We start from the raw sequence: 26083 nt of genomic DNA, 5'->3' as shown, positions 1-26083 counted from the left end.
TAATGGAACTAAATTACATGTTGCCATGCGGTCAAGGAAAAAAATGATAATAATTAAAAATCTGATTCTGTGTAAAAACCCTTAAGACCTATATTTCAAGCTGGACACCAACGCCCTCGCAATGAGTTATTTTCAACCATCAAATAGTATTAAAAATAAGAAAGGTAGTCTAAAACAATGGCTTCCTAATGGATTTATCTTTTTATCACCATCTCTATGAAAGGAGTTATATAATTTGAACATAAGTTACATGTTCTAATTAAATTTTCCCAGCATCAGTTTAGATCTTCTGTAAAGTTGGATAACACAGGCTGAATTAATGAAACTTCTGAACACAATGCAATTTAAGTACCCAGATTCCATGGTCCTAAAGAAAGGAGCAAGAAAGCATCTTTAGTAGCAGGCTGCTCAGGCTGAGCAGCTAATGGGACAAGGTTCTAGTGATAGTTTACTAAATCAGTTGGAGATTTCATTTTTTAATGTGGCATGGCATTTGTTGAACAGGTCCAATGCAGGAAGCTGGAGAAAGACATTGCCATCAGACAGCTATTGAACCTGTGAGGAACAGTTCTCAGCAGGCTCTGAACTCGCAGCGTCAAATACACCACAAGACTGAGCTAGAGAGGACAGAATAAACAGCCACACGTTCATTTGGTATGAAGAGTTGCTTCTGTTTAATGTCATTAGGTAACATCACTTGAGATACTACAGTTTTATATAACAATGTAACATCCATAAGTTTCTACATTTCCAGTTTGAGACAAACACTTAAATTTGTGCCTTTTTTTTTTTTTTTTTTGCATTTGCTGAAAGTGCAAGAGAGGTTTATATAAAAGACTAATTGAGTGAATGGCTGAATTGGGTACTAAGGCTGTATTCAAGTTGAGTTAGCTCTGCAGTTCAGCAACTGCTTAGGCATTTGATTTAACAATAACATTTCAAGTTTATACTTTGCATTAACAGAAAAACCTCTGACACATCACCACTGGCCAAGAATGTAACTGTTACAGTCAGTTGTAACTAATTGATTTAAAAATCTGTAAGTAAAGAGGTTCTTGAGGAAAGATATGTTTTTCAAGAGTATTACCTCACATTAATGGCAAGAGGTGGTGCACCTGTTCTCAAGGAGTCTAGGCATGGAGTGAAGCCATTATTGTCTTTTTGCTTTCTAACATAATGCTACACTACACCATGTGACAACTCAAACTGAGCAACATCAGCAACATTCACTGAGACATAAGCAAGAAGCCTACCTGCTTGTTCCATTTGTCTGCCAAGCCACCTTAATAGTAAAGTAATCTTAGTAGATTTCCCTCCCTGAAAAATGCCATATTAGCACCAAGACAGCTGTTAGTGTCCACAACTACCTCAAAGTTCTGCAAGAAGTTTTTCTGCTTATCTGACTCTACAGTGTAGGCCTCTAGTACTCAGGGCTTCAGCAGTGCTGTCACAGACCCCGCAGTCCCTTTATTAAACATTTATGGTAGAATGATAATTTTACTTTTAGTGAAATAGACTAGTATTAGACTCTTTTCCTCTACATACAGTTAAATTTTTGTGGCTCAGAGACCAAGCAATGTGCCCAGTCACCAATTAGAACTGAGTAGCATCCACTCAACTTTACAGCTGGATGCTGCTGTGATAACAGGCAACAGACCTAGCTGTTTAAGGCGTGGAGTTTTAGCTACTAATTCAACTCACTTAGCTGAAGGTAACACCTCTTCCCCAGGTACATTAAGTTCCTATATTTTGGGACAGTAAGTGCTACATAAAAGAAAAATGATGATCGTATTTACAAGACACGACTTAGTGCTGTTAAGCTCTTCTACAGAAGACTGCAAAGAACTAAAGTAAAGTTAACATCCACCAATATGAATTTGGGTTTCCAGCGTGAGTCAATATCCCCATTTGCTTTGCCCTGAATTATCATCTTCACAGCATGTTCTTTGAGTGTTCATGCTTTAATCCCCCTGGATATGCTTTAGATTGCAGACATCATGGAACAGCAGCAAGAATGACAGACAGCAAAGTGAAACGTAGAAAAATCATGTTGAGAAGAGGTCCAGTTATTCCATTTGTCCTGTTCTGGTTACACCTAGCATGATGGAAAGGAATTAGTGTTAGGATGGCTGTAAGCTATAGCCTTATTCTTTAAACTAGCTTATAGCCACTGAGAACAAAACTAAAGCAATAAATACCAACATTTGTCTTTTGTCAAAAGCTAGACAGTATTTCAGGGGAAGACAGAGTATGGAAGAGTAGTAGATTTGCTGGATCAACAGTTCATGTTCTCTAGCCAATGGTACAAAAGCTAGAATTATGTTAGTTTTTAGTAACAAAAGCTCTTCTAACAGCTTTTGATTAAAATCAGAGTAAGACTATAACAGCCTTATTCTAATTTTACTCTGATTCACCCGGAGTTCAAACCTGCAATTATTTAGGTGATTGAACTTCAGAAAGATGTCTAGGGCAATGCTAACATGTATGCTAACATGCTCCTATATTTATCTGAAGATAGTAAGTCAGTCCCTTTGAGTTCTACAGCACATATTTACTCATTAACTTTCCGCAAGGAAAGAAAATCTAGATCTACTGTGGCATTGAGATTTAAGCCTGTGGAAGAAAAAAGTCTTTATTTCTAAGAAAGCAAAGCTGTCTAGGCTTAGACAAAATGCAGCTATGTACAAGTCTGAGTAGAGGCACTCTAGCAGACTTATTCTTTTAGGGACTGTTTGTCATACTTTGGAGACCATTAGTGTTAAAGTACTGTAGTTTTAGCCAGCTCTTTACCAAAGATTTCCTCAGTCAATTTCAGAGAATGACGTAAGTTGTTTTATTAGCGGAAGACTTACCTGATCTATGCAAACGGGTTGCCAAAATTATCACCAAAAGGATCAGAATGTAGTTTCTGAGATTCCTTTTAAGGAAAGAGAAATAAGCTGTTAGTGGATTTCCAGGTTTCACCAGATTACTATGCATGGCTTTATCAGGCAGTTCATGTTACAAACACCTGGAAAGAATACCTTAGAGTCTCTGTTACATGCACATTAACTGTACTGCTTTAACAAGAGAAGAGGGCTCTAAGCTGTCTTAGCAGTTAACCCAGTAAAAGGCAAAATATCTTTCAGAAAAGCCATGTATGGTTACTGAACAGTCCTTTAGAGCTGAGACAGGGGAGTCACATTGACATCTCTTTCAAATGCTAGAAGCCTAAAGTCAGTATTCTGAAGTTGGTTCAGAATTTCCACCAGGGGCTTCAAGTGCTGTGTCCCAAATGGAATAATGTGGTGAAGCCACTTCCTCACCCAAGGAGTACTGAACATGGAATCTCCCATACGTTCAGCTAGAGAGTTGTACAATCCACACTGCTCAGTCTACTCTAAAGAGAGGTAAGTACAATTGAAGTGGAATATGTCTGCAGCTACATTATTTTATATATTTTTGTAGAAGCTCCCAATACTAAAGAACTTTCTGCTAGTGCTTGCAGCTTGGGGAACTGGTTATTGAGCCAAGCCAAATGGAATAATACTTTGTTAGCCTTCTTGCAACAAATGCTTCCTATTAGATTACATATTACCCTCAAACATGCAAAATGTTTTTGCTGTAAGGCCTCTAAAGCCAGAACTAAGCCAGTGTTCAAATACAGGTATCCCTGTAATTAAGGAGGAAGAAAGGTTCTGGGTGAGTTTTTGTGGTGATGATGTTGTGTTTTTTTTTTTACTACTTACAGATGAGGAACTGAAAAGATCTCTTTTAGCTTGACTTTCAAACAGACCATCAGCCGGCAGTGCACTTTGCCGAGGAACAGGCTTTGGTGGTTCTAAGAAAGAGAGAGATACTCCTAAAATCACTTAACAGCTTTAGCCAGTACTCAGCTCTGCTTGTACAGCAACAACAACATTCATGTAATTAGAAACACACAAAAAGGTATATGGAATTTGCTTTGAGTGACCTCACAGATTTAACTCCTGCTTGTCACTCACTAAACTTAGGCTAGATGGAAATTCTAACAGTGTACAAACTTAAGTGCACCTCATTCTAGTCAAGTAGTTTAGGCACTAGGAGACAGTGTTTAGCCAGTGCAGTTGATCAGTTCTTCAATTTGTTAGTAGAGACAGTCCTTCAACCCTCTGCTTCAGTAACCATTAACTCAAATTTTTGGTTCTATGAGCAGCCACCCAATGAGAAGAGAGGAGAAAAGAAAAAAAAAAAGTAAAAATGTTACCAGGCATTTTAGCAGACAACTCACTAGCTTCCATATCACTATGATCTGTACTATCTTGAGGAATACCTACTTTACAACTAAAATAATTGCTGAAAGCTCCAGAAGCACCTGAAAGGCTTTGCTGCTCTCCTCTCCTTGCTGGTACTGCAGGTGGCTTTGTCAGCTGGAAGTCTTTGAACATTTCCTTGATATCCTTCATCTCTTTATCTCCAAGCGGATCCAGAGCAATGAAAGCATCACTCTCTTTCTTGGATGGCTCCTTCAGTGGTGGAGTTCTGGGTGGTGGCTGAGGTGGGGTGGTTGTTGTTGACAGGGAGGGCAGTACAGATGGTGATGGAGTAGGTAGTGTTGAAGATGTGAACATACTGCTCTGGAAGGGATTTGCAGCACTGGATGGCTGTGACCAAGAACTAGATGGGATTTGTGCTGGCTGTGGCCAGAGACCAGAAGATTGAGTGGCTGCTGGACCAAAAGATGCAGATTGGTTCCAGCCTGAGACTGCTTGAGTACCAAAGGCAAGTGGTTGAGTAAATCCTGTAGACTGAGCACTTATCATAGACCCAGGAAAGACTGATGATGTAGTCTGGGTGAAGGAAGGTGTCTGTGTAGTCCATGTTGATGAATTTACTGGCAAGCCACCTGGGGGGAGATTGTTGTTACACAACAATTCAGTCATCTGAAGACCACAAGCAGGAGTGTGAATTCCACAGAGGGTACCAGCAAAACATTTTCCGATACTGTTTGCAAAAATCTCTTGGTTTACACTTACAAATCAAACCATTCGGGGATAAGTAGGGGTGGGGGAAGAGGGTTAATTTTTTACTTTGCTGCATTTCAATGCTGGAAGAACAAAATTGAGGCTGACATAACAGAAGGAGGAACATACTTAGTACTAGCACAGAAGTGACAGGTGCATTTGCCGTATAGGTACTTCTGTGTAAATGATTATTAAGACTCTGCAGCAATATTACCCTGGCCTTACAAGTTTTGCTTGGTTCAGGTGAGCCTTGGGTACCTGAAGCAAATTACTCTCAGAGTTAAAGCAAAAACCCCCAATCCAGTTAAGAATTCAGAGTTTAGGCCTCTATTCACAGAATTAAATAGTTTAGGCCAGATTAAAGGATTAGAGGATACAGCTCTATACAAGAAATAAAATAAAAACTAGAACCCCTGTTTTGATGTTAACAGATAGCTCAGACTGAAGCAAGACCTTCACTTTGTAAACTAACCTAGACAAGCCAATGAATGTGCTGCGAAGAAGTCCAGTGGACTAGTTAGTGCAGGTCCTGTTTGTGGCATTGAGCTCAAGCTAAGCCTCTCTGTAGTTGGCAGAAAGAAGTCTGGGCTGAATAAGTCATTCGGTGCAGTCTAGGAAGAAAAAAAGTTTTTGTGAGATGCCACGGCAGAACATATGTAGCACGATCAAGGCTTCCTAGCCCAGAGCTACAAGCTTTTATTTCATCTAAAGCAGAGCAGGGAGCTTTGATGTATCATTTAGACACCAAGTATAAGAGTTTCAAACATCACTATTTTGTTCATGCCTATGGAGATACATGGCATTAATTAGGTATAATATATAGTAGTCACAAGTCACAGCAGAAGAGTAGGACTTGAAATGACTGAATTATTTGCTATCATAATAAGCTCCCCTCTGCACCCCACCTCTTTAAACACTATTGCTCAGTCTGCAGTGACCCCTACAGTTGTGGTAAGGCCAGCAACTGAGTTTTGCATCATTTTAGTACAAGACAAATGAAGCTGACCCAGAGCTACCCTGTGTCTAATTGGACAGGTCACTGAGATTGCCCTCAAGAGGCAAATACTCAGAAAGTATATTGATCTGTAAGTTGATACTAGTAGCTCACTGTTATGAAACCATAGGTTAATGGGCATACTGCTGTCATAAAGGGTTCAGGCATTATATTAAGTGTCAATATGCTTAACAGCATACTTACCAGACCTTTATGGAAGTATGGCAGCATTAAGGAAGAAAGTATAGAATTTAGTGACCACAGGTACTATGAAGCATTCATGAATATCAAAAGGTACTACAGCTGCAGAAAGGTTTGAGTAAGCGTGGCAGGCAGAAGAGAAACAGATGTGCTGTGAAGCTATTTAGCCAGTTACACAGTATGAAGAAAGAAAAGCTTCCTTCATCCAGCTTCTCCAAGTAAAAGCATGCATATCATCATAAATTACTTGAACATTGTTCACCTTGACAGATCTCCTTCCTCTTCCTGGTTTGGTACTCTGTGGTGGTGGGCTAATTGTTATAGACTCATGTGTCATGAAATGGATATTGTTTTCAGAATCCAGCTTTACTCCATTCTGCGGAGAGAATCTTTCAGAAGGACAGTTCACAAACTGGTTTGACGGGACTTTCTTAAAGTCTGGTTCTCTGTCTGGTACCTCATCTGGAGTTCTTGCTGCAGACTTATTCTCAAGTGGCCACTGGCTTGTTAGTGCTTCTCGTTTGCCAGTTCTATTAGAAATCTGGTCAAACTGTTTACCAAAGTAGTCAGCATTACCATTTGAAGCACCATTACCCACTGATGTCAAGGGACTCAGACTTTCTTTCTTCTGATCAGGTATTAGAGAATCAAATGAAGGCGGTGCAGATTGGTCTGGCTGTGTGAAAGGATCATCACTGAAAGGGTCCGGATTAGGTGTGGGAAAGAAGCTGAGACTGGCAGAGAAAGAACTCTCAGGCAAGAAGGGTGACTGTGCCTTTGGTTGTGGAAGAGAGGCTGTGATGCCATTCGAGAAGAGATCCTCTTTTGCAAAAGTTTGTTTGGTCTCAATTTCAGAATTAAGATCCACTAACAGAATCTCTTTAGCTTCCTATTTGTTCAGAGAGAAAAATAAGGTTAGTTTTTTGTAGGATTTGCTGCACGGTGCAAAAGCTCAAGGAAAATAGCTGCAAAAGAAGACATTCTAGCATCCAATACATTATACTAGTAAATATTCAAAGTCACATAGGCAGGCACTGCTGTCTGTAGTCAAATCAGAGCTACTTGCTTTCTGAAACTCAGTAATGAAAGCACCTTTTTACAGATCCCATAGTTAAATATCAGATACTTGTTCTTCAGTCTTGAATGTAGGGTCATTAAGCACTAATTATGCCTAGGCTTTCACCTGAGTCAAGAACCCCTGTTTGAATTCCAGGTCTTAGTTTTGATGAGTTGTCAAATCACACAGTCTTAGTGTGACTTCAAGTTGCAGTCTCAATTTCAGAATAAGATTGTAGAGCTACTTGCCAGTGAAATATGTTAATTCTCCAGTAAGCACGCAGTAGAAGGGTAAGACTTGGTCTCTATAGCTGGTTTGACAGCACCAATTGTGTCATGGATGATGGTGGCTTACAGTGCAGGATTGAAAGTGATAGGATTTTTGGGCCATACTGTGGTATGACAAGGTTTATGCACACTTTTGTGCAATTAGGCCAAATTCTGAGCTAGACCTACTAGAATAATGTTAGTTACTCTAGTTAGTAAGTGAGTACTTCTATAGCCCTACCCCCTAATACACTAATGATTATTAGAGAGATGCCTCAGTAAAATCATTACCTATTACTAGGACTAAGTTTGCTTTCAAAGCAAAAGCCAAGACAGTAAATCTAGACTCTACTTACTGTGGGACTGCTCATATCAGGAGGTGTTGACATATCCCCAAACAAGTCCATCTGGTCAACTACCTGAGGCCAGAAATATTGAAAGAACTGGTATCTGTTAGAGCTCTTACAAGAGCAAGAATCAAACATTATGCAGATTTACTGTAAATGCATCTAAAAATACTGCATTTCCCATGCAATATGGAGACAGCCAGCAAAGAACTCCTTAACGGCATCAGCATAAAGTTCTATAATTTAACCTACCAGTTTCATTTTTTCAGCTTGATCAGCTTCACCACCGTTCTGTAACAGAGGGATATAAATGTCAGCAATAACTAGAATATCAAAACTAGCCTCAAGTAAAGGATTTGCAGTTTTTAAAGAGCAAGTGATGGAAAGAGGAAACATGAAGGAGATGACTACTCAGTTCCATACAACCCTTTTAGTCCCATTTCAATGTAATTAGGCATCTGATATTGCCTCCATAATAATGATAGTGTAAAGAAAGTCAAAGCTAGTTGTGGTGCAGCAGCATACCTAACCAAGAGAGGCTGAGTTGGAGTGACTTACCTCATTCTTACTTGCTTCTTCACTCTAAAGAAAAAAAGAAGGCTTTTAGTACCAAGATATCATGTAGAATATCAAAAGTCTCTCACTTTGGAAAAGGTTACCAGACCCAGGTAATCAGACTGCTAGTACAACTAGCAACCAAAAAATTCAAGTAATCCTGGGTTTAGACAGACCTCAGTGTCAAGTCTTAGAAGAGCCCAAAACTCAGAAAAATTGAAGAAAGTTTTATTTCTGTTCAGAGTAATGCCAGTGCTATATTTTTGCTCACCTTTTTATTTTCTTCTTCTTCTTTCTTCTTCATATTATATATTAGTTGGAAGAGATCCTTAAGATCAACAACTAGAGGCTCAGCCTGAAAAAAATGTAGATTTTAGGCCATGTACTACTTTTCCCTGTACTTCAACTGAAGAAATCTGTGCTGCAAGCCAAACTTTCCTAAATGATGCAAGAGTTATGTTGAGATAACAGGAAAAGCAAGAGTTTAAAGGCCTTTTTAGTCTTTATACAAGAGAGCTTATGCAGAATCTAAGGGAAATGGAGTACAATCAGTTTAGAACAGTTGTTAACTCCACAAGAAAAGTGGCTGTATTTGTGCTATGCCTGCTATGTTTTTGCTAAAAAGCTTGGAGTGCAATACTTCAGAAGTTCATGGCAAGTCCTAGAAATGCAAAAATTTATCCAAATCTTCTGGCAGTCTCCTGAGGGGAAAAACATTTTGCATTTGTCTCTTTTTTACAAACTCTAGCACTAAACCTAGAGAAAGCTCCTATAGATAACACTACGTTTATTCTAAAAAGCATACAAATAGCAAATGAGCAAGGCCAGCATAAGGCAAGATTATTATCACCTCATATGTGTAAAGCCGAGACCAGCTTTAAATGGGATCTGTGTCATGATGACAGTCTAATGTGAGTTAGAAATCATGGATTTTCTTGCACATCCATTAATAAGAATGTTGTTGCTGAGAGGGTGGCAGGTTCAGCTGTAGTGCTTTGGAACTTTTGCTTTAGGCGTGCAGCAGCTGTGTCAACATCTACAGTAGGACAGGTCCCCCTCTTCAGCCACTACCATTGGCTCAAGCAGAGAATCCATTGAACAGATCTCACTGTTTACACCTGCACACCATCCTCTCCTAAATCAAGGGGTTTAGACATGCAACTGCAAGAAGAGCCAACTAAAAAGTTATCAGCTTTAACAAAGAGTAAAGCTGCAGCAGACTAGAGCTCCAGAAGTCCTTACTTCTCAGCTAGAAAAGTTTGTGTCAAAAACAACTAGAAGCAAATTGAGAGCTGTCTACAGGTTGGCTGAGCTTAGAGGCTGGCAAGCAGCATGCCATGGTGAAATGAGGGAACAGACTACAGAGTACATACAAAAGGCTTTTGTACTTAATCCACAATTCCAGTGAAACCAGTACAACACAGAACATTTATAAACTAATGAAACAGACTTAGGAGAGGGTCCTCTATATTTGCTAATGAAATAATAACATGCTATAACAAGGAGCCCCACAGTCCCACCTGTAGTGGGTCTGAAGCTGCCAACAGGTTCTCCAGGAGGGCAGGCAGGGATGTGTAAAAGAAATTTCTAGCTTTGAAGTCTTGATTCATCATTGTAGTGACTGTTATAAAAACAATATAATGACAAGCTAATAAATAATAGATGCCTAACTTCAGGTAGTTCATGAGATCACATGATTCTCAGGAGTATTTAAGTAGCTTGTCTGCACTACTCTTTACGTACAGAATCTCCTACTCTTCTTTCAAGAGAAACCTTGCACAGAGGAACTTTGCATGGGAGGAACCTATCACAGAAGGATCTGAATACCTCACGGATGCAACTCGAGGAGGACCAGGCCTGCCATTCACTGGCCGCAGAATCACTCTTGCAATTGAGTAAGTGATTTCTCTGCACAAGACAAAGCATTACAAGAGCTAGACTAGTGTAGTTCTATATTCCTGTTAATTCCGATTGAAGCTCTGGCTCTTTTACTCAAGAATTATCATTCTCACTGAGAGATGCCCATGATAATGGCTCTGTTTATCTCACTAGTGACTTGCATGGTGCATGGACATATTAAGCATTGTTAGTCAGAGTAAGCAAGACTACTTGAGTGTTTTTATTTTGGACTACAAAGAAGCTGTACAAGACAGAAGTCGGTGATGGTACAATCAATTTCTATGGTCCTCCTCCCCATCTGTGCTGGTATTCCCCATAGGAATTTTGTAGGATTACCAGCAAAACACTATGCCCTTATCACATATTAAATGTTTACACAATACCATTTTTCATAGCAAATGGAAGAGGATGTCTGATCCATACCTGTTGTGCTGTTTTTATGGCAAAAAATTGGTGCTGGCCTTCTCCTCCACATATATAACCAAAGGCACGATTGTCTGTTACATCCCGAGCAATAAAGGAGATTTTGTTTACTGGATGCTCATGCTCTATAACCTAGAATTGGGAAAAAAATAACTATTGGTTTAAATTGCAGGAGATACAACAGCTGCTATTCTCTGTAGTTAAAATGATCGAGACTGTCAAAAGGCTTCAGTTCAAGTCTCAGATTTCCCACCCTTTAACTAACCACAATAGGATGTAACTTTCTTTCTGGCAGGAGGTTTTAGCATTACAACCCACTTCGCAAGCCAATTTTTATATGTGGAAGTGGGGCACAGTGCCACTTAAGGAATCTAGTTCAGATTGGTCTAACTTCCAAGTATCTCACTTGTTTTAAGAATCACATTAAGAAAATGTGTTATATCTTACCCCAGTTTTCTCATCTATTATCTTGATACCAGAGAGGGAGATGTTTACCCAGATCTTCTGTTTGTGTTGACCCTGGGAACGGGCTGCCACTGCCATTCCCTAAAGAGGATGAGTATCAAAATATTGATGAGACTTCTGTAGATGGAGCTTTAGCTTGATCCCTTGTATTCCTCATGGGCCTATGGCTGTGACCTTATTAGTGCTAATCCAGTTATTCCCATGCAACTGTAGAGTTAGAGCAGCATGCAACATATGCCTGCATAGGTTTGAAGTGATACTCAGAACTAGTCTCCTTTATAAGCATTTTAGAGCTTTAAAACTTATTTTAGTTCACAAAACTGCTGCAGTGGTAGCATCTTTACCTGCTTTTCTGGCCTGCTTTGAAGGTATTACTTCTACACTCTAGAAGTAATAGTCTTTGTTGCTGCAGGGTTTCATTTATTTTTTGGTTTATCTGTATCTCTTGGTGTCACCATTGACACAGAATGTCAATTTGTGCTTTAAGGTCAGTGTTAAATTGCACAGCATTCCCCTTCTCCCCATCCAAAACCCAACCTCACCATTTGTGATCAAATCCATGCTACTAGCATTCACACTGGATGCCTACAGACCCAAGGGAGTGTTCTCAAGCTATTGGAGAAACATTGTCCTTTGAGACAGGGATTACAGCTTTAGAAATAACATCCATCTAGGATGGTGCTGTTATTACTATGTTACCATTAAACTGTATTTGAAACTGTGCCAGTGACCTTAGCCTTTTGAAAGCTAACAGGAGCAGGTTCCTTACATGACAGCTCAAGCCCTTACCTTCAGTTTCATCATTGAATCCTGACTCATTTTGTCTCCTCTTGCCTCTGGGACATCATCAATGCCAATCAGTTTAGCTTTGTATCTTACACCATCACCTTTGAATCTAGCCAAAAGAGATTCATCTGTCTTTTCTGGCCCTGGAGACAGAGAAGAGGTCTAGTGGGTCTGTTTGTTTGTTTTAAAGTTGTTTTTTATCTTTGTTAAGAGATATGTCTATGCTGTGGATTTGAGATCTTTAAAAAATATCTACCATATAAGTACCTGGTAAAACATTCCCTTGAGTAGAGCTGACTAACAATCCTTACCTCTTTCAGTCCTGTGTGCGCTGCAAGACGGTTATTCCTTTAAGGTCACAGTGCTCTTGCAGAATATGGCTCAGTTCAAAGACCCCAGTGCTCAATATCTGGGAGGTTCAGAACAACTGTTCATTGTTTAAAAGACTAAAATATTTGTAGGCAACAGCCAAGTAGATACAGGTGTTAAGGAAGAACAACAGGCAGAAGTGGTTCTTCCCATGACCATACAGGATGTTCAAGAAGGCCTTCAGGTGTTATCTCCTTGTTCTGGTGTAGGCAGATTTCTCCTTGGTGTGCAAGAACAATCTCCTAGTTCCCACACTAGAACTTTCTATCAGCGCCATCATTTGTCTACAACAAGTCCTGATACTCCTGTCAATCTAATCACTTGGGATTTTAGCTAATTTGTTATTTCTGCTGCTCCTGCTAGCAGGAGCTGCTTGCTTTTCTTCTCTGTATGCCCAATATACTTTAAGTGTGAACCTAGGTATGTATTTTTGTGGGAGGTAATTATCTTTACACGATCTAATCTATCAAAAATATATTATCTGATCTACAACAATTTTCATGGAATGAGTTTTCTAGTTTCTCTGGACTAGAATCTGTGTCCAGCACAAACTCCTCTCTGTGGAGGGAGTGGAAGAGTCAAGTTCAGGTTCAGACTGATAACTACCTTGATGGTCCAGGGTCTGGTCACCTCCCCAGGAGGCTTTCATGACTCTGGGCTTTTGCTAACTTCCCAGGCTCAGCAAATGACTCATTTAACAAATGGAATTGAGAGCTTTAGAACTTAAGGTAAAAAAAAAACTTTTAAAACTAAAAGCCTACCTTCTGGTTAGGTTCATTATACTAGCTTATTTACTCACTCTTCTAGTCAGCTTGAAACCTCAGAGTGGATTTAGCTATAGTGATAGAGTGATCTTGGTTTAGGCAAGTGTAAAAGATTAAGGACACTAAATAGAGGAGATTTTCAAGAGGTAAGCAGTACTTACCTTTCTTTTTTTCCTTCTTTGAAGATTGTGCTTTTGGTGGAGCCTGTTGTTCAGGCTGGCTGGTGGTGGTGGTGGTGGTAGTTGTTTCAGCTTCGGTAGACATGATGAAATGGTGGCCAGTTAAGTTTTCTGTAGTTTTAAAAAATGCAAATAACTATTAGTAGGCAGACATTATACTTTACCTTGAAGAATAAATATTCTTATTAGACCTATTAGTCTAGCTTAATTTGCTTGCTAAGGCCTAAAAGCATTATGGTGATCATATAGGAAGCCTTGACACGGCAGGCTACAGAGACCATGAAGTTACGGCCACTAGGTGATGAACCCTCACCTCAGTAATACCTAGACAGTGGATCACACAGACCTACATCAACAGGCTGTATTTGCATCTATCTGTTTAATCTGTCAACATTTAGCTTTTTTACCCTTTAAAGCTATTTATAGAGTCTCAGATATTTTACTCTATTCTTCTTCAGCACTGCTCTATTCTTCTTCAGCTACATCTCTGAAGCAGGATATTTGAGAATGCAAGAAACACTTACTAGGATCTGTTCCAAACACCCATGAAGATGACACCAAAATACCCAAAAGAAGCAAGTAGATATTATTCATTTTTCTATAACTAGCAGAAGTCTGAGGTTATACCACCCAACAGGTAAAAACAAATAATTAGGTTGTAGACAGACTGTTCTAGGAAAAACACAACAAAACCGCAAACCACCCCCCCACCACTTGTCTTAACAGTAATCAAGTAACCTTCAGGTTTTCAAAAAATCATGCAACTTGACAAGAAACTATGGACGTTTAGAACTCCACTCTATGCCATGCAACCCTTTTGCCTCTGAGACACAAATTTAGAAAATAATCTGCAGTCACCATGTTTTGTTCCTACACAGCTGAAGTACTGATTCACACTTACCAAACAGATTGGCTTTGACTTACCACCCAGAGTGGCTTTGTAGAGTTATGAAGATACCAACCAGAAAGAATTAGACATTCAGATCTGCTACAGAAACCATGCTATCAATCTTCTGTCTGGGATATTGCAATGGCTTCAGTTAGTCCCTTGACTTTTAGGGTAATGAATGAAGTCAAGAAATTTTTTATTTGATTAAGTAGTTGGGCTACCCTTACATCCAAGTAAGGGGCCACAGATCAAGCCACTGCTTTTCTCCAGCATTTGAGACACACTGTGTTTGCAGATACAAGTGCTGGAGCATTGTATATCATCCTGCATTAGAAGTTTGTTATTTTCAACAGCCTATTCCTCATTTGCCTTAGTTACAGTTGGTGCTTTATGCATTACTTGAAATTCACTTTCAGGGTTTTGTTCTCACTCCTGCCTTCCACTCTTCCTCAATTCACTACTAAGTCAATAGCTACAGAGTGACTCACCCAGCTTGCCACTAACTGAGTAACGGATATCAAGGCTTAACTGATTCTTAAACTAGGAAGCACACAGATTCCAATATGTTAAAGAGAGAATTTCACTCTGAAAGCCTTCATTTTCATTTAACCAGGAGAGAGGCCTTTAGGCTGTTAATATAAGCAAAATTAGATCTAGCTGCTTAACAGATAGTTTGTGAATTGTATTTAGCATTGCTCAAGTAAATCAACAGAGATAAAAGCACTCATATGGCCAAGATCTGTCAGCTGTACCTGTTCTTCTCTGTAAGCAACTTATCTGGCCACAGCTAGGGTACATTTGATGCAAGGGAACAAAGGTGTTGCTGTGAAAGTTTCAAGTGGTTCTGAGTAGTAATAAGTGTCAGAGGAAGAGTTTATATAGCAAGTCATGGTTATTTAAGAAATGTTATCACTGAAAGAGTGGCTTGTGTGCCCATTCTGACAAAGGATCAAGGGGCTTAATAAAGCCAACAGGGATTTTGCAGGATACTTGCAACAGTGCTAAAACAGATTGTATCTATTGAAAACTGCATTTTAATGAAGCCTATCTAAAACTAGACTAGCTTGCCTGATAGAATAGTTTTGGGTGGAGATGGCCTTTAGACATAAGCATAGGGAGCCTCTCCCTAGATTTATCAAGTCCTTCAGAAATAGAGATAAAGGAAAGAGTGTTAAGGTTGGATCAGTAGTTAACTAACCACTGCCATTTGGAAGGTTACTGTTTAGAGAATAGAAGGAAAGGGCCCAGAAGATACAGAGCCAGGACTCGCTGTCAAGAAGCTGAGTTATAGCTTTAGGATATTTTGCCCACCTCTATGCTGGAAAAGAAGAAACAACAATCTTGAGGCAATGAGTCCTGACTGCCAGTGATCCTGTTTCCTCAATTTAATTAAGTAGAGCTACACACAGCTCTGGTGTTACACAACTACTGTATGTCATGTTGAAGCAAAGTTAAGAGGTATTAACAAGTAAATAACCTAGGAAGGAGCAAATATGCACAATCAAGACCATACTTTGGCACCTGTAAGGTGGGCAGCTGCCATCTTTAAGCTCTAGGCAACTCTAGTCATCATTGTCATCTACCTCCTTCCTAGGGAAGCCAGACCACTTAGAACCACACAGCAAAATACCTTAAGATGGGAGAAGACGGGCAGGATTACACACAAGTCTGGCTGAACCCTTGTAAATACCTCTTCTTACTACGAAGGTCATTTTCAGTGTTAGAAATTCAATTTTAGATTAGTGAGAGCCTTCTGACCAGTTTACAGGACAAACTTTCATATTTGAGATCTGGCACAGCTCATCTCCCCTGATGAGAGTTCACAGTACATGACAGTTATTTGTTGTACCTCTGGAGAGCTCAATGTCTCTGAGAATCATCTCAGGAGCAAGAGAATTAGTGAAACTAAAAAATGCAAGGATAGACAAAGCAGATCTTAATATCTGGTCATATTTTAAATACCTACTTGATGACATGGGAGTTAAGCCACAAGAGTAGCACAAAACTGCCTCAGGCTTTACCTTAAAATTTCACTGGAATAGGGAGGGCAACATTACATAGCTTAAGCTAGCAGTATTCTAGTCTGCTGACCATAAAGGAGTCTCAACCACAACTAAATATAGATTCTGTGCTTCAGACCTAAGCCAAAGCTTAGCAAGATCTGAAGAGCACTTCAGTTTGTCTTAATGGAAAGTTCTGGTGTGCTCTACATGCAAGTAACTAAAATGAAGTTAAAATCTTCTGTTTGTAGATCTTGCTATTGCTTAGAGACTTCCTTTCAAAGTACTCACTTTCTTAGTATTTCCTTACTCCGGCTGCAGGTGTAAAGCATTATTCTGTTACACTTCAATTTTGAGTTCATCTCGAAAGAGTCAGCCAGCAAATATGATAGGATTAGAGATGCATGTGCTTTTATGCAAGCATGCAAGGGCAGTCATGCCTTCAGACATATTGCCACAGTAAAGAACAAGATCGTTTCCACAGCAACTATGTTAGCACTGTTGAATTAAAGAAGTTTGAATCTCCTCCATGTAGATGAGTCCATTGCTATCACACCTTAATTACTCACTATGCAACTGTATGATCCATCTTAACTACTATGCTAAATGCACTGTTTCAAAAGCCTAAAGACTACAGATTTACACCTTGGGAGAAGTGCCCCAAACTCAAACTACTGTATCAGTAGGTACGCACCATATGCATTTTTCTCACCCACTTTTCAGCTTACTCCAGAAAAGTCTTATTAAGAGACCACTAGTAGAATCTTCCTCCTTTCCTACAGGGACTCTCCTTTGAAGAATGAGAGGATCCCTCCTTAGGGAAAGACCATGTCAGGCCCTTAACACACAGTGCTCAAAGCATGACTGTTACATACTGCCTCAAGTCAGGCTACTCTCAGTTCAAGCACTGTACTTCATTTCCACACGTCTACCTTAGGAAAGCCCGGTCTTATGACTTTTGGCATACTGTGCTTTTGGTGTTTTCTCTGAACTCTCTACAGGGAGAGCTGTAAGAAACGACAAGTCATCCTTGAAATACCTGTTTCTTAGCAAGACTTGGAAGAACATGCCAAACAATTTTGTTGAGCAACATTTAGTTTCCCTTAGTGATGCTTTTACCGATATCCTCTACTTGAGCAAGGGGTGGCAACACAGTGGATACCCTTAATGATTATGTTTTTGTCCTGTGCACAAGGGAATTGAGAATCTTAGTTATGGCTGTAGTCTGTCATGAGAGTAAGGACTGAACAGTAACCTCAACAGACAGGCTTTTTTCCTCTCAGCAGACAAAGACAAATGTCTCAATGTTGATGAGAGATTATCTGAGAAGAGGTTAGGGACACCTAAAAAGTCAGAGCCAGATAAGCTAAACATCTGCTCAGAAGTGTAATACTTTGTCCTTTTCACAACTTGTGCTCCTTCTTTGTCCCTGCAAGTACATGATTCAGCTTAAAGAGTTATTGCACGTAAATATTAACCTCAAATCAGAATCTGCAAGGCCAGGAGAGGACAAGAGAAGCTTTTACTGCCAAGTGCGAAGTGTTAGAACGAAGTACTATGAGGAAGCACAGCAATAGTTCAAGTGCTGAACATGATTCTGAGGCAGGTTGTTCCCTCCCCCATGCACTCTTGGAGGGTTAGTTAAGTCCTTCTTGTTAGAAGGTTGTATCAGGACCTGCACAAGGTATTCTCAGAAATATCTCTAGCCATCAAGTAAACCTGTTTTCAGTAAACAGTAAACTCATTTCAGTAAACTCATTTTCAGAAGGCTTATAGACAAGCTTTCCACTTGAGCAAATTCAAAACTTTAGTTTTCAGGCTAAGAAAACAGACTAAAGGCTACACAGCAGTACATAAAATGACTAGCAAGAGTCAAAGATGTAAAGCCAGATAATTTACTAATAATGGACCATTTTGACTGGCACAGTTCTACCCATGTTAGAAGTATAATAGTGTATTTATGTAGAGCTCCAGTATGAGTGACTGACATTTGCATCTAACAACTTCCCAACTGCTATATTTTCTGCCTAGTTCCTGCTGCAATGATAGTACCCCAACTAGCCTTGAGAAGCACTAGGCATGCATTATTAAATCAAAAACATTAATGTGCTAATCCGACTTTTGCTTTCTAAACAGGGTCATTCATCCTGAGGAGTCAAAATATAATCTTAAATGTTTTGTTTCATTACTAGAACACCCATTGCTCTAGTATCTGACAGTGTCTAAAGAGTTCAAGTTAAATAAATGTTCTGTAATGTGACAAGAGATTATAGTGATTTTGATGGAAAATTCCAGATGTCTGTTCTGATGCAAGCACTACCATTACTTTGTTCTCTCTACTACAACAATCAAATTTTTCTCTTAGGAACCAGCACATCCAACAACTAATATACAGGAGAAGTAACAGGCTTATCTACAGGTAGGTTATATCTGACATGTTCACACTTACACATAACAAGTACCTTCTTGAAGGCTAGTGGTAGAAGTAAGTTCACAGACAGCTTGGGAACTGTTTCCCTCCAGTTTTTTCCATGTCTGGAATGCAAGAGAGCATTACTTGCCAGAAAGGTGACTGAATATAGGTCTTTACACTACAGAGGCTAACCCAAGGTCCTGTGGTTAGTCTTGTAAGAGAGATAATGAAAAGGATATTGAACTACACTGCCTGGCAAGCAAAGCTATCTGTCATTCCCACAATTCAGTAAGGTCTAGATTAGCAATGCACCCATCACTAGGTTCAAAGAGCCTGTTTAACTGTCCTGTTTAGGCTGTAGGTAGGTAGAAACATGATTTATGGCTGAGATCATTTGCTTGATATCAGTTAAGTCAGGCACTCACCTGCTGGACAAGTATAGTAGAATAACAGGATTTTATTTTAGGGAACATCTTTTGTGCAACTTGCTTTAAGCCTTGTCTTCTTACCTAAAAGAGTCCACTGACACCTTGCTGAGGTGTAAAGGCAGACTTTTGCTAAGGACTTCCTCTGTCAACAGGAATACCTGTTTGAAATAAGCTACAACAGTACTTACATATTGCAGGATAGAGAACATAGTCCATCCGTCTTCATCTCATACAACCAGTAATGAGAAACAGGGAAGGGTGGCATTCATCTGCTTGGTAAGACAGAAGTATGATCTTGGACACATTAGGGAATACCTCTTTCATTCTGCTCCCTTTCCTATTACCAAGTGCAAAACTGATAAAGGCTTTAGTACACTAATTAGTCATGTCAGCTACAGATGTACCATTGCTGGCACAGGATCATGTCTGTGAAGCTACACAGACATTTTACCATTCAGCCAACTTGCCAACTGCTGTTTCATCAGTTGAACAGAACAGTCTGTTCTCATCACATCACTGCATAAGTCTATTCTGAGCTCTTTGGTTTTTAGCAAGAACGCAGAGATTTAAACTTAGTTCCCGAAAGTGTTTTCTGCACACTTGAATCACAGCCAAGAGAATATCACTAAGTTAGCAGCTGGAACTGAACAGGTTGCTCAGTTCAAGCGGTGCAACTGAACTGGTACTTTCTGTCATTCTACTGTGCTTTTAAGCACATGATTTTTGATAAGATAATCAATTCTCAACCCAGCTAACACAGTAGCTCTATTTTGGATTTTATTTCCACTTGTCATGGGAGTAAATACAACTGTTGCAGGAATATTAAAACAGGGGGCTCAGGGGAAGTATTGACCAGTTTAAATAAGCTGTAGCTGATGAAAAATTTAGAACAATATAAATTAGTAATTGAAAAGCAGTTAATGAGCTAGTGCTACCTGGTTCCCTGAAGACTTGATGTCAAGATGAAGGAAACTAGCACTGTCATAATCTGAGTTATTTTTCAGCCAGAAAGTTCAGCGTCCAAAGGTAGTGTCTAGTCATTTAGCTAGACCATCTCAAATTATGAGTTGTTCCAGGAATAAGACAGCATCTTGCGATGAGTCTTGATACCAACCATTCCAACCTCTGTTCACTATCTAGCATTCCAACCTATTGATTTTTTGGATTAAGAACCCCCTTCACTTTTAGTATGAGCAATAACAGCATCTCAACTCCAGATCCTTCCTTTAGAAATAAATTGACAGGTATCCCAGTATGCCTTTTCTTGATAGAGAGTGATTAATTTGGTAACACAGATTTATTCTTAAATTATATACTGGTATTATCCACAAAAGTTTTCTTCCTATAAGTCTTACAGAAAGGCAAAATGTTTTGCAATATGCTAAGGGGCCACTCTTGTACACCACTCTCTCCAATTCCTTGTTTTGAAGCCTCAAAAATCAGTGCACCTGAGCCAGAGCTCATCAGTCTGTTCTAGCCATGGCTAAAGAAAGCATCACCTGACTACTCACAGAATGAGGAATCTCAAGACATGTAGCTGCAGTGCCTACAGCTCAATCTTCTATCAATACTCCTTGTTGAGACTCACTGAAGATACCAAACAACCTGGAAGCAAAGAAATTGTTATTCAAGGCAGCTAGTGTTTACTCAGATGCAACTGAGTTTGAACTGGACAACAAATCAAACACTTCATTTCCAACTGCACTTCTAAGGCCCTCCTGCCTGGAAGGCCTGTTTCTGATCTTCTTGTTAGTTAGTATAGTAAAGGACTCTTGCCAACAACCATGCTTTTCACCCCTCCTTCTCAGAGCAGGAACTTGACACATATTGAAGCTGTTATCATAGGTTATTTCAGCTGCATGCTGTTAACTGTCCACTGCTGGCACAGTTATCCCCCTTCAGTCTGGGTGTGTGCAAGCTGTACTGAGACAGATTACATATGTTCTGCACAGTTTATGCTGAACTGTGTTTTCTTACCTGTTCATAAATGTATCTGTATAAGAAATAGGATTTTCCTGTGTTATTCTTGTATTCACGCAACCTAAAACTAGGTAGTCATGGCCACACCATTGAGTGCTGCAGTTTGCTACCCAGCCTGATTATCCCATAAGAAGCCCATCATTAAATATTCATTTCAGCAGTATTTGAAAAACACTCCACCTAGCCCTCAGAGAGTGTACCTCCATTCCATAAATTGTAGTAGCAGTAACTGTCACAAGAGTCACTCCATGCCGCCTTTTGTAAGAGATGCAAATTATGTTCATTGTGTGTTATGAGAAGACCGATGAAAATTCCGCTTGCACCTAATGAGGATAGGCTCTCCTACAGCAGTTTCAGTCCTGTTAGCTATTATGAAGCATACTGCTTAGTATAAGGGTTACTCTTGCCTTCAAGGCTAGTCATTACAAAGGCCATCAGCTCTCCCTCGTATATGCAGAAAAAAAGGCAATGAATAACTATTCAAGATTCCAATCTAAAAGGGTGGTACAGAAAGATCTATATCAGACATTAGAAAGGATTACTCAGGATTTTCAGAGCTCCACTGCAGCTTCTTCAGTAGATGTCCTACTAAACAGCTAGTAAAGTTTCACAGATGACTGTTCTGCAGTAAGTTTCCCTATTGGTAATTGTAGTTACACATACTTACAACAGATGTTAGAAGAAGTACTTTATTAGAAGTGACATTACTGCTCCTAAAACCAGACTATAAAGTAATCCTGACCAGGAGATTTCTCTAATTTCACATCTCTATGATGATCTTGAAAGCATGTTATAGGAATGCCCCATCCATGAGAAACATGGAAGAACAAGTGTCAGATCAAGAGTTTGCCTTCCATCAACAGGCTAGATGTTGTTTGCAGACAGATCTATGATTCAAGCTACTAGAAAACTAGTCCTTACTCATAGAGTGACCTTTGTGCCTCCCCCCAAAGCACAAACAACCATGGTCTGAGAAAACACAGAAGAGATCTATAAGGTAGAAACACAGGTTACAATACTAACACTACATCCTTAGAGCTCCCAACTACTCTTGTCCCTTCCTAGGAAGAAAGTTTCACCCATAGGCTTACTTGCTCTGTTGAAGAGATAATCCTCATCAAGTATTTCACCTCTCATTTTATTGCTTCAAGATGCAACATGAACTGACAGAGCAGCAGGAAATTCAGCTTTAAGGCCAATAATCTGTCCTTAACTGGTCCTGTAACATCTGAACTTTGAGATTTAAGTGTACATACACCAGCTATGAAGCTGTATTAAAAACTTTCAAAACTAATTAAAAATTCCTGCAGGTATTTGGGATTAAAGATCTGCAAGGCATTTCAGCTGAGACACTTCATCCTCAGGGACTCCAAAGCATATGCAAGACAAAGTCTTTCAGGTGAGGGAGACTAGAATGGTCTATGTCCCCATCAATCAGGGCTGAGAAGCGCTGGTTGGGAGAAGATGCTTTGTTCAGCACTCAGCTGCCCAGCTTGTGTAAACAAGGTAATCCTGTTGAAACTGGTACCTCTTGTTTATTGACTAGACCTTCCACCGTGCTTCATCCAGCTTCTTTATAGCCCTGAGACCCTTGAACCCAAATGCTCAAAATAAGGTTTCTAAAGTCAGTTTGTCTTGTCACTTATGATACTTGGATACCTTATCCTGTTTGATCTTCCTAACATAACCCCAAGTTCTGCTTCTGTGGAGTCCATGCTGAGGTTGTGGAGTAGTAGCTTATGTCTGGTTGTGTTTCAGAGCAGAAGCTCACTAAGACCTCTTACTAAGACATCTCCCCCATCCACCTCCCGTGGCAGCATTATGATTCTACTAACAATCCATTAGTCTACATGCAAGATCTAAGATTTTTCTCCAAAATCCTTGCAGATTACAACTTACATCCATGCTATCTCTTCGTTTATTTTGTCAGAGTCTATCCAGTAAGCAGGATCTGCACCATCAGCACTGTTTCTAGAAGAAGCTTTCTCTGGATGTGGAATTTATTGCCTCATTGTACAAGCAAATTCATGCTTCTGTAGTACTCAGAATATTGCTAGCCTTGCTGAATAAAGTCCATAGGCATTCCTAAGGACTGGGTTAATCCAGCAGGTCACACAAATGTCCTAGCAGTATATCGTTTACCAGGAAAGGAAAGCATCAACAGGAGAGAAAAATCTATGTGTTTGGCAACAACACTCAATGACCACAGTATATTGTACACTTTCATTACTTCATATCTCAAGCTATAGTTTTTATTCTAAACATCCTTTAATTCTTTAAGCATTAGCCCTTGAGTCATCCTTCCTTGACACTAATTGCATTTATTTGCTTTCCCGCAGAGACAAAAATCTACCCTTTGGATATATTATGCTTAGACTGTTTCTTTTCATATCTGTTTGTGAAAAAAAGGCCTTAAGTAAGAATTATAAAAGTATAGCCATAGCAGCTAGTGGTCTGCAGTGTTATGCAAGTTATGCAGGTACTTTGATGAGCAATACTCTACTCAGAACAAGTGGATTGCGTACTGCAGTTTTTTAGAAATTCTTAGCAATGTAGCAGAAGGCCTATGTTAGATTGGACAGTCATCTCTACCTTCACAAAAAGAAACTGATGCCAGATTTTTGGCATTTGCCCATCCTTCCAACCAATAGCTCTGAGCACAACGCCTGGTGCTCATCCAACAGCTTTGTTTAATGTAAGAACACAAGAGTTGAGAAGTACCATAAGTCACAGGACTTCACTAGCATTATAACTGCAGAGCAGGTCACCACCAGACACAATGACATATTTTCAATTTAACATTGCCTGGCAAGACTTCACAGCCAACTGAAATACACAGCTTCGTAATTAATTTTCTGTAATTGAATCTGCATCTCTATTTTGTCAACTTACACAGGTGTTGCCATCCCCAAGCATACTTATTGCCCATTCTTTAGCATACAGTGGGTAAATCTAAACCCGCATGCTCTCAGATTTTATTCATTTCGGGCAGCCTTTCGGAAGACTTCTGAAGCAAAAATATAGCCTTTTAAGGCAAACTAGCTTCATTAAGAGAAGATTTAAACAATTTCCCATGCACAAAAAAAGAAAAAAAAAATCAAGTTAATCCTACCTTACCAGTGGATTTGTATGCTTTCCTACTGTGTTCAGGTAATCAGACTCAACTTTTCTGAGGGGTAAAAGCTCTGTTACAGGGACACCCAGCTGAAGATGAGCTATATTGGCAACACCTGCATTAATCTCATGACCCAGTGCACAGACACTACCCCAATTTAAGTGCCACCATATGATTAACTTCATGACACATCACCTGAGAAGTCAGTTTCTCAGTCCAGGTATAAGATTAATTCTAGATAATCCATGACATCCACAGCTATACCCATTTACCATAGGCAGAAGTAGCATCCTGAAATTCATCAGCAGACAGAGGGTGTGCAGCAAAGATACTCCATCCAAAACCAAAACAAAACCTTACCCCGTCTTCACAACATCCTGTGCTAATCTCTGCTGCTAGAGAGATTCTTTCATAAAAGGTGTTTATGTGAACACTAGTGTTTAGTAAACACTAAACTAAAATACATTTAATTTTTACTACATTTAATAATTTGAATCCTCCTCCTTCTCTACACACAAAACCGAAACTGCACGTTTATTTTGCTTTGCGCTCCTGCCTCCCCCCAGCCGCCAATCCTGCCGGAGCCGGGAGCAGGATACGTGCGGCTTCCACCCCGCCTCGGCCGGGACACGTTCCCGCGCAGCCCGGGACCCTCCGTGGGGCCGGGACCGGGGCAGCCCCATCGCCGCCGCCTCTCCGGCAGCGGAGCCCCCCCGGCGCCTCTTCCTGCGGGAGATGCGGGATGTGGGCAGCGAGCGGGGATGAGCCGAGCCGAGCCGAGCCCCGGCCGCACGCAGCCCCTCCGGCGCCTCATCCGTGTTAGCGCCCACCCCGCAGCGGTATCATCCTCGCCCTACCAGAGCCACCAGCTGTCACGTCCTCCTGGGAAAAGCTGTGCCCCCTCTTTCCCCGGTGACAGCTCCTTCTCCCTCTCATCACTCCCCCCAACCCCCCCCCTCTTCCCCTCCCTCTGCCTCCCCGGGCTGTGCTAGAGCCGAGCCCAGCTCGCAAAGCTCCTTACGGGTTAGATCCGTGCCGCTCCGAGCATGATCCAGTGACCGTAGCCGGTAGCCTGACTGGGACCGCGGGACTGGTTAAATATTCTGTTGCACTATCGCCTTCAGATAAGTTAGCCACTCACAGCGAGCGATATGGTTTTAATCAGATGCTGGCAGCTGAGGACTACCCAGGAATGCGCTATGATGTTTTTGCTGCTTGGTCTTGGCTACTCCCCCTCAACGTGTCGGTTCTCACAACATTAACTCCTTGCGAGCCACCGGCTCCGGCCCCTGCTGCGGGAGTGGGAGGCAGCTGCGCCTGCACAGCCCCGGCACGGAGGGGCGGGAGCCCCAGGGAGGACGCACGGGGAGGGAAGTAGGGTGCGGTGGGAAAACGGTGGACCCTACGGTGTCAGGGAATCCTGTGACACCCACAATTTGCAGGGCACAGGTACTTGTCCTTCTCGGGCAGCAATGGGCCCAGCACGCTTTTCTAGAAAACGGGTCCCCTTCACGAGCGCGGGTGCGGTGATGGTGCTAAAAATTCCAAGCCCAAACCAACAGCGCTTTTCTTTCTTTTTTTTTCTTTTCTTTTTTTCCCCCCCGATTTTTTTTCTCTGACACCCACAAAACCAAAATACCACCCTCCAGCTCCTCCATCATTCCCAAATCTGTGGCTAACCGAACTGAAATATTGGGTCAGTGCAATTCAGTTTGCGGGTCACATCCCGACCTGACCTTTGTACTTCTCACTCATCTTTATTTCAACATCTATCATATTTTGTTTCCCAGAGCAGTACAGTTGCTTTCCAACTTGTATGAAAGAGGCTCTGATAAAAAAATCACATTTTTGTCCCTGTAGCAGAACTTTCTTTTTTTTTGTTCTCAAGACTGTAAATTTAACTTAACATTTATTTTCTCAGAACAGTGTAAAATATTTCTGTTTAAAATTATGACATTTCCCTATATTGCA

At 40.5% G+C, this 26083-nt stretch overlaps 1 protein-coding gene across 3 annotated transcripts; it reads right to left on the bottom strand.

Moving 5' to 3' along the window:
* Positions 1-650: 650 nt before the first annotated feature.
* DAB2 (DAB adaptor protein 2) lies at positions 651-25357 on the bottom strand. 3 transcript variants are annotated; one of them, XM_032674666.1, is made up of 15 exons: positions 25134-25357; positions 13270-13398; positions 11979-12118; positions 11172-11270; positions 10725-10856; positions 8674-8757; positions 8406-8429; positions 8100-8138; positions 7857-7919; positions 6440-7066; positions 5455-5593; positions 4296-4864; positions 3729-3820; positions 2853-2917; positions 651-2095 (listed from the first exon to the last, which is right to left on the bottom strand). In XM_032674666.1, the coding sequence occupies exons 2-15, from the start codon at positions 13370-13372 to the stop codon at positions 2067-2069; spliced, it is 2205 nt and encodes a 734-aa protein (XP_032530557.1). In that variant the 5' UTR covers positions 13373-13398; positions 25134-25357; the 3' UTR covers positions 651-2066. The 3 variants fall into 3 exon arrangements, with proteins under 3 accessions (XP_032530557.1, XP_032530558.1, XP_032530559.1); XM_032674667.1 differs by having other exon boundaries at positions 4334-4864; positions 25134-25355; XM_032674668.1 differs by lacking the exon at positions 6440-7066 and having other exon boundaries at positions 4334-4864; positions 25134-25342.
* Positions 25358-26083: the final 726 nt, after the last annotated feature.

This window comes from Chiroxiphia lanceolata, chromosome Z (assembly GCF_009829145.1).
Source record: "Chiroxiphia lanceolata isolate bChiLan1 chromosome Z, bChiLan1.pri, whole genome shotgun sequence".
NCBI classification, from domain to species: domain Eukaryota; kingdom Metazoa; phylum Chordata; class Aves; order Passeriformes; family Pipridae; genus Chiroxiphia; species Chiroxiphia lanceolata.
This window is presented reverse-complemented; position numbering and strand designations above follow the sequence as displayed.